The 8,690-nt window shown below is 47.0% G+C and overlaps 1 protein-coding gene across 2 annotated transcripts in view; it reads left to right on the forward strand.

Moving 5' to 3' along the window:
* Positions 1-444: 444 nt before the first annotated feature.
* Positions 445-8,690, forward strand: part of DDX23 (DEAD-box helicase 23) — a 22,871-nt gene continuing 14,625 nt past the window's right edge. Inside the window, exons 1-2 of one of the 2 annotated variants that reach the window (XM_032294878.1) lie at positions 445-544; positions 8,087-8,295. In XM_032294878.1, coding sequence (XP_032150769.1) covers positions 8,087-8,295 — 209 coding nt within the window. In that variant the 5' untranslated portion in view covers positions 445-544. The remainder of the gene's footprint in view (positions 545-8,086; positions 8,296-8,690) is intronic. The other variant, XM_032294876.1, reaches the window with a different exon arrangement.

Consider the following 8,690-nt stretch of genomic DNA (forward strand, 5'->3'; position numbering starts at 1 on the left):
ACTCCTGTAACCTAATCTTAGTTTTTCCAACTGTAAAATGGGGCTAACGATTGTCTCATTCTCATAGAATTGTTATTAAAATCGCCTTTCCACGAATGGTATTTATTCTTGTTACTGCAGTTGGCTAGAATTACGTGCCATAGGTATCTCAGGAAGCCCTTAAATTCCTCCACCGTAAGCCACGGGCAGTGATAGTCATCTACTGTAGTTTCTAGGAAGGCCAGTAGATTTCAAGAAGGCTGTTCGGCGGGAGAACCTAATGCCGGAAGCCTATTCACGAGAAACTCTTCCTTCCCGGACACTAAGCTGTGGCGAACCTCTCTGGCCTGCCTACCCAACAGCCTGGGGCGGGCGCTCGCGTTGTGCATTCTGGGATTGGTAGTTCCCAGGCCTCAATGTCGGCCTGCGCCGCCCAGCTCCAGGAACTCGTTTTCCCAGCTTGCCGCGCGGCCGGTGGGGGTTGCATCTCCGCGACCAGGAAACGGGAAAGATGGCGACGGTTCCGCGACGTTGAGGCCGCGTTGGGCGGTTCAGACTCAGGGTGGTGAGTCCCGGGCAGAGGAGGCGGTTCCCACGGGCTTACAGAGAGGGCGAGAGTCGGGGCACGGCGGTGGCCCCTGCCTCTGGGACGAGGCGGGAAAGAACGCCTCAGGGAAGGAGCATGAACCCGGGAAGCTCGCGCTAGCAGGAGCGAAGGGGCCCGGGCCCCAGGGGTAGTGTTGGCTGCTGCGGACACAGGCCACGTCCCTGCACGATATTTTCCTCCCACAACTCTGCCCATGGGCACAGCGCCTGTGATACCCCCAGTCTGACCTTATTCTTTCATGCTTCAAGTAGCCTTTGCTGCAGCCAAACTGGAACTCTGACTTTTCTCAGAATCAGTCCATGCTTTCCCGCCTCTGCGCCGCGCTTATTATTTCTTTTGCCGGGAATGACTTCTTTTCCGCGTCCTTAATTACATATCTTCAAATTCTACTTAAAGGCTCGTAAGTCACTTCCTCTACCAAGCCTTCCACCTCACCTTTTACAAGTGAAAGGAAACGCCTTTGAACACCCGTAATACTACAGCTGAGCTTTGATACTATTCTTGGTATGTGTGTGTCTCATACTCCCTATTGTCCTTGTGCGTGCCTGTTTTTTTTTTGTTTTTTGTTTTTTTTCTAAGACAGAGTCTCGTTCTGTCGCCCAGGCTGGAGTGCAATGGCGGGATCTTGGCTCACTGCAGCCTCCACCTCCCGGGTTCAAGCGATTCTCTTGTCTCAGTCTCCCGAGTAGCTGGGATTACAGGCGCACGCTGCCACGCCCGGCTAATTTTTTGTATTTTTAGTAGAGACGTGGTTTCACCGTGTTCCCCAGGCTGCCCTCAAACTCTGCAGCTCAGGCAATCCACCTGCCTCGGCCTCCCAGAGTGTTGGATTAGAGGCCTGAGTCACTGCGCCGGGCCTCATACCACTTGTTCTAAAAACTTCCTGTGAACAGAATTTCCTTTTGTAACTCACATAGCGCCTAGCACTGTGCCTTGCATACAGTAGATGCTTGATAAATACTTCATCGAATGAAAATAAAGAATGTGCCCCTGCCCTGCAAGAACTGAGGACCCAGAAGATCTGGAAGTTTGAGAGGAAGGCTGCTGGGAAGCATGGCCAGAGTCAGCTTGGTTATTTGATCCTTGTGATAATAGAACCTGTAATAAAAGTTGCCTGTATTTACTGTCTTCTCCTTTTTCATTCTCTTCCAAACTCATTCCACTCAGGCTTCCATTCCCTTAATGCCACTGAAACAGCTCTTGTCAAGATCACCAATAATCTCCATTTTTCCAAATTCAGTGGTTGCTTCCCTGTCCCTTAGTCCCTCTCCACTTCGGTGGTACTTGACACAGTTGACCCCTCCCTCCTTGAAACATGTTTTTGGCTTCTTTGTTGCCGTACTCTTCTTTCTCTTTTCTCAATGGCTGCTGGTTCTTTCCAGTTTTTTTCTCTTGTTCATCCTGTGCCTAATTCCTGTTAAAGTGTTCCAGAGCTCAATCCTGGATCTTTCTCTCTGCTATTTTTTTTTCTTTCACTAATGCTGCCTATTATTAAGTGTTCCATGGCTTTAAAAGCTATCTGTGTATTGGTGACTCAAGCTTTTGTCTACAGACCCTCTCTCCTGAGTTCTAGATTTGCATTTCTATTTGCCTTCCAGGAATCTCCACTTGGTTGTCTTACTGACATCTCACACTCAACCTGGCCAAAATGAAACTTTTGATTTCCACTTAAATCTGTTGCTTCCCTAGTCTTCTCCAGTTTGTTTGCTATGGCACCACAAACTGTCAGGTTGCTGGAAACTATAAATTTAGGAACTACCTTTGTGTCTCCTCTTTCCTTTTCTCCCTTCATCAGTAAGTCCTCCAGAATATGCTCTGATGCTGCCTAATTCTTTCCATCTCCATTGCCACCTTCCTAGAACAAGCCACTGCCTTGTCTTGCCTAGACTACTGTAATAGCACTCTCAATGGTTGTGTATTCACTCTGCCTCTCTACTGTCTATTTTCTTGCAAGTCACTGAAGTATTAGATTGCTTCCTGTTTAAAGCTCTTCTAAGATCCCCATTGCAGTTAAAATCCAAGTTGCTCTACTCTGGCCTGTAACACATTTTCATGATCTGACTCCTGCCCAGCTCACTGAACTCATCTTGAATCAGTATTCCCCCTGCATCATTACTTCCTAGGCTTAAGTGGTCTTTCTAGCTCAGCCCAGGCTCAGGTGATCCTCCCTGGGCAGGAGCGAAGGGGTCGTGGGCCCCATAGGTAGTATTGGCTCCTGGGGGCACAAGCTATGTCCCTGGACGATACTTTCCTCCCAGGCCTCTGCCTATGAGCTCTTGAGCACTTTTGAGCTCAAGCATTCCACCCACCCTCAGCCTCCCAAAGTACTAGGATTATAAACGTGAACCACCACACCTGGCTGATTTTGTTTGAGATGGAAGGAGTCTTGCTCTGTCACCCGAGCTGGAGTGCAGTGGCATAATCTCAGCTCACTGCAACCCCAGCCTCCCGGGTTCAAGCAGTTCTGCCTCAGCCTTCCAAGTAGCTGGGATTACAGGCGCCCAACACCATGCCCGGCTAATTTTTGTTTTTGTTTTTGAAACAGAGTCTCGCTCTGTTGCCTAGGCTGGAGTGCAGTGGTGAGATCTCGGCTCACTACAACCTCTGCCTTTGAGGTTCAAGTGATTCTCCTGCCTCAGCCTCCTGAGTAGCTAGGATTACAGGCAGGTGCCACCATGCCCAGCTAATTTTTGTATTTTTAGTAGAGATGAGGTTTCACCATGTTGGCCAGGCTGGTCTTGAACTCCTGACCTCAAGAGATCCACTCACCTCGGCCTCCCAGAGTGCTGGGATTGCAGGCATGAGCCACTGCGCCCCTGGCCTCTGGCTGATTTTTAACTGTTTATAAATGTAAAATTTTATTGTTCAGAATAGACAGGAAGTCTTGCTATATTATCCTGGCTGCTCTCGAGTTGAACTCCTGGGCTCAAGTGATCCTCCCTCCTCAGCCTCACAAGGTGCTGGTACTACAGGCATGAGCCACCAGGCCTGGCCACACAAGTATAGTTTTCTTTCTTTCTTTCTTTTTCTTTTTTTTTTTTTTTTGTGGGGGACAGAGTTTCACTCTTGTTGCCCAGGCTGGAGTGCAATAGCTCTATCTCGACTCACTGCAGCCTCTGCATCCCGGTTTCAAGTGATTCTCCTGTCTCAGCCTCCCGAGTAGCTGGGATTATAGGCACAAACTGTCATGCCCAGCTAATTTTTGTATTTTAGTAGAGATGGGGTTTCACTGTCTTGCCCAGGCTGGTCTCAAACTCCTGAGCTCAGGCAGTCCACCTGCCTCAGCCTCCCAAAGTGCTGGGATTACAGGTGTGAGCCCCGTGCCCGGCCACAGATGTTTTTAACTGCAGTGTAGTTGTGCAGTGGCTCACACCTGTAATACCAGCACTTTGGGAGGCTGAGGCAGAAGGATTGCTTGAGCCCTGGAGTTCAAGACTAGCCTGGGCAACAAATTGAGACCATGTCTCTAATAAAAATTTTAAAAATTAGTTGGGGCTGGGTGCAGTGGCTCATGTCTGTAATCCCAGCACTTTGGGAAGCTGAGGTGGGCGGATTACTTGAGGTCAGGAGTTCGAGGCCAGCCTGGCCAACATGGTGAAACCACGCCTCCACAAAAAATACAAAAATTAGCCGGGCATGGTAGCATATGCCTGTAATACCAGCTACTCGGGAGGCTGAGGCAGGAGAATCGCTTGAATCTGGGAGGTGGAGGTTGCGGTGAGCTGAGATCACGCTGTTGCACTCCAGCCTCGGTGAGAGAGCAAAACTCTGTCTCAAAAAAAAAAAAAAAAAAAATTAGGGCTGGGCGCCGTGGCTCCCGCCTATAATCCCAGCACTTTGGGAGGCCAAGGTGGGTGGGTCATGAGGTCAAGAGATCGAGACCATCCTGGCCAACATGGTGAAACCCCGTCTCTACTAAAAATACAAAAATTAGCCTGGCATGGTGGTGCGTGCCTGAGGTCGCAGCTACTCAGGAGGCTGAGGCAGGAGAATGACTTGAATCTGGGAGGCAGAGGTTGCAGTTAGCCGAGATCGTGCCACTGCACTCCAGCCTAGCACCTGGCGACTGAGCAAGACTCTGTCTCAAAAAAAACAAAAACAAAAACAAACAAAAATTACCCAGGCATGGTGGCGTGCTCCTGTAGTCCCACCTACTTAGGAGGCCGAGGCAGGAGAATTGCTTGAACCCAGCAGTTGGAGATTGCAGTGAACCAAGATCATACCACTGCATTCCAGGCTGGGCGACAGAGTGAGACTCCATCTCAAAAGAAAAAAAAAAATTAGTTGAGTGTGATAGCATATGCCTATAGTCCTGGCTACTTGGGAGGCTGAGGCAGGAGGATTGCTTTAGCCTGGGAAGTCAAGGCTGCAGTGATTGTGCCACTGCCCTCCAGCCTGGGTGAGAGAGTGAGACCCTGTCTCAGCGACAACAACAACAACAAAACAAACCTGACAAACACGCTAAGCTAGTTCCTGCTCCAGTTTCTTAGTACTCACCTCTGTTCTATCTAAGAAGCGTTTTTTACCCTGATCTTTTCATGGCTCTTTTTCCCATCATTCAAACTCAGCTTAAAAATCAACTAAAACTTCTTCCCTGAGCCACCTATCTCTTGTTTGTACCCCTACCCATCGTATCACTGTGGTTTTTCTTTTTGGTTTGAGACAGGGTCTGGCTCTGTCACCCAGGCTAGAGAGCAGTGGGGCAGTCTTGGCTCACTGCAACCTCTGCCTCCTGGGTTCAAGTGATTCCCCTGCCTCAGCCTCCCAAGTAGCTGGGACTACAGGCGCATGCTACCACACCTGGCTAATTTTGTAGTTTTAGTAGAGATGGGGTTTCACCATGTTAGTCAGGCTGGTCTTGAACTCCTGTCCTCATGATCTGCCTGCTTCAGCCTCCCAAAGTGTTGGGATTACAGGTGTCAGCCACAGCACTCAGTAACTTTATTTTCTTTACTGCTTTGTCGCCATTACCTATAACAATTTCTGGCACCTTGTAGGTGCTTGGTGAATATTTTTTGAAAGAATGAATGATATCCAGAATGCTGTACAGAGAAAGTAGCCTTCCTTTGGGATTGTTTTCTTAGGGCTATAAGTGTTCTTTTTTTTTCTTTCTTTCTTTCTACTTTTTCTTCTTTTTTTTTTTGAGACAGGGTTTTCCCTCATTGCCCAGGCTGGGGTGCAGTGGCACAATCTTAGCTCACTGCAACCTCCACCTCCCAGGCCCTAGCAGTCTTTCTACCTCAGCCTCCTGAGTAGTTGTGCCACCATGCCTGGCTAATTTTTTATATTTTTAGTAGAGATGGGTTTCTGGCATATTGCCCAGGTTGGTCTTGAACTCCTGGACAAGTGATCTGCCCACCTCAGCCTCCCAACGTGCTGAGATTATAGGCATGAGACACCATACCTGGTCAAGACATAGGTATTTCTATGTGATGTACATAATGTACTGATACAGAACAGTCAGCCATTTCTCAGATGTTTGTGAGATAAAATGGGTCATCCTCACCTTTTGAAAGTGCTTCTTGTGAGGCCAGGTGCGATGGTTCATGCCTGTAATCCCTGCAGTTTGGGAGGCCTAGGTGGGTGGATCATGAGATCAGGAGTGCAAGACCAACCTGGCCAAGATGGTGAAACTGCGTCTCTACTAAAAATACAAAAATTAACTGGGTATGGTGTCAGGTGCCTATAATCCCAACTACTTGGAGGTTAAGGCAGAAGAATTGCTTGAACCCAGAGGCTGAGATCACACCATTGCACTCCAGCCTCATGACAGAGCAAGACTCCGTCTCAAAAAAAAAAAAAAAAAAAAAAAAGGGGTGGGGGAAGCGTGCTGCTTGTTCTTTTTTTTTTTTTTTTTTTTTTGGGACGGAGTCTTGCTCTGCTGCTAGGCTGGAGTGCAGTGGCACGATCTCTGCTCACTGCACCCTCCAGCTCCCAGGTTCAGTCGATTCTCCTGCCTCAGCCTCCCAAATAGCTAGGACTACAGGGGCGTGTCACCATGCCTGGCCAATTTTTGTATTTTTAGTAGAGATGGGGTATCATCATGTTGACCAGGACGATCTCGATCTCTTGCCTCATGATCCTCCCACCATGGCCTCCCAAAGTGCTGGGATTACAGCCATGAGCCACCGCGCCCGACCTCTTGTTCATTTTTCTTTTCTCATCTTTATACAATCTTTCTTAAGGATATATGGCAAGGAATGGCATGAGAAAGGGGACTTGTATGCTAAAGCTTAAGGAACCATTTGAGCTGAACCTTCTGGGGATAAAATAAGTTGTGAGAAATGTATTCCAAGTCTTTGGGATAAAGATGAGGTTGGTTGCAGATTCAGGCTTGCTGCAGTTTTAGCTCCAGGCTGAACTACATTTCATAGTCCAAAGAATAGTTGACAGTGTGGGAGTGGTGTCTCCTAGGTAGGAGGGAAACAAATTGCTGCTGAAACCTTTCACAAAACTGGGTTATGCAGATGACCAAGGTTGTGAAAATCTGAACAGGGAATGTCAACAGCCTCCAGTTGTTGGTACTCAATTCTGTGACCTCTAGTTTTCGATACTTAAAAATGTATATATTTTGAAGTAATTATAGTTTCACAGGAAGTTAAAAAATGTGTACAGAGGTCCTGCATGTACCCTTCACTAAGTTTTTTCCATTGTATAACTAGAGGTACATTTCTTTTAATCTGAGTAAAAGTGTGTTTCTCCACGTAAATTCAGGTTCTCCTTGTGGTACTAATTGTAATATAATCCAGATCTCAAAGTTAAACTTTTTTTCACCATTGAGCTTTCTTTATGAGCTCAAGAAAATTTATCTCTCTCAGATATATGTGTGCTGACTGATCCTAGTGGGTTGTCAGACCTAATAAACTTGTAAGTAAGCAATATAGGAAGTTTCTAGAAATAGTTGGTACACTGTTTATTCACTAACACTTCTTTTAATACTCTTTTGCAGTCTACTTATAAAAATATTGTATATTCACTGTACCTATTTAGAAATGAATGTATAAAAAAGAATTGGCCAGGCACTGTGGCTCACACGTGTAATCTCAGCCTTTTAGGAGGCTGAGGCAGGAGGATTGCTTGAGGCCAGGAATTTAAGACCAGCCTGGGCAACATAGTGAGACCCTGTCCCTACAAAAAATAAATTAGCCAGGCGAGGCAGGAGGATGGCTTGAGCCCAAGAAGTTGAGGCTGCACTGACCTATGATTGCACCATTGCACTCCAGCCTGGGTGACAGAGTGAGACGCTGAAAGGAATCACAGGGAGACAATATAGTATAGTGAGTAATGATGGCCGGTGGAGCCAGATACCTGTAACTCTGCTACCACCTGTCTGCCCTCAGACAAGTTCCTTTATATACCTGAGCTTCTGCTTTCTCATCTGTACGGTAGACATACTAGTATATCCACCTCATAGGGTTGTTTTGAGAGTAAGTGAATTATACATAAGCAGTTTAGAGCAGCGACTAGTACATTGTAAAGTACTCTTCCTACTCATTACAGATGGCAGGAGAGCTGGCTGACAAAAAGGACCGGGATGCATCACCTTCCAAGGAGGAAAGGAAGCGATCACGGACACCTGACAGAGAGCGGGATAGAGACCGGGACCGGAAGACTTCCCCATCTAAAGACAGGAAGCGGCATCGTTCAAGGGATAGACGTCGAGGAGGCAGCCGTTCTCGCTCTCGTTCCCGTTCCAAATCTACAGAAAGGTAAAGTAACTTTGTAAGTTATTACATAGGAAGGGAGAGTATATTTCAGATTTCTTCCTTACTGGTTCTTCTGATGCCTCCAGTATTAGGCATCTGCTTTTTGTACATTAATCTGCTCTTATCCCAGTTGGACCTGCAGGTGTTTTCAGTTTTCCTTAGTGACCCAACTCTTTTTTTTTTTTTTTTTTTAAGATGGAGTCTCGCTCTGTCACCCAGGCTGGAGTACAGTGGCATGATCTTGGCTCACCGTAGCCTCTGCTTGCCAGGTTCAAGCCATTGTCCTGCCTCAGCCTCCTGAGTAGTTGGGATTATAGGCCTGGACCACCACACCTGTCTAGTTTTTGTATTTTGAGTAGAGATGGGGTTTCTTTTTTTTTTTTTTTTTTTTTTTTTTT

Source organism: Sapajus apella, unplaced genomic scaffold (genome assembly GCF_009761245.1).
Source record: "Sapajus apella isolate SASKATOON/1434 unplaced genomic scaffold, GSC_monkey_1.0 scaffold2, whole genome shotgun sequence".
NCBI classification, from domain to species: Eukaryota; Metazoa; Chordata; class Mammalia; order Primates; family Cebidae; genus Sapajus; species Sapajus apella.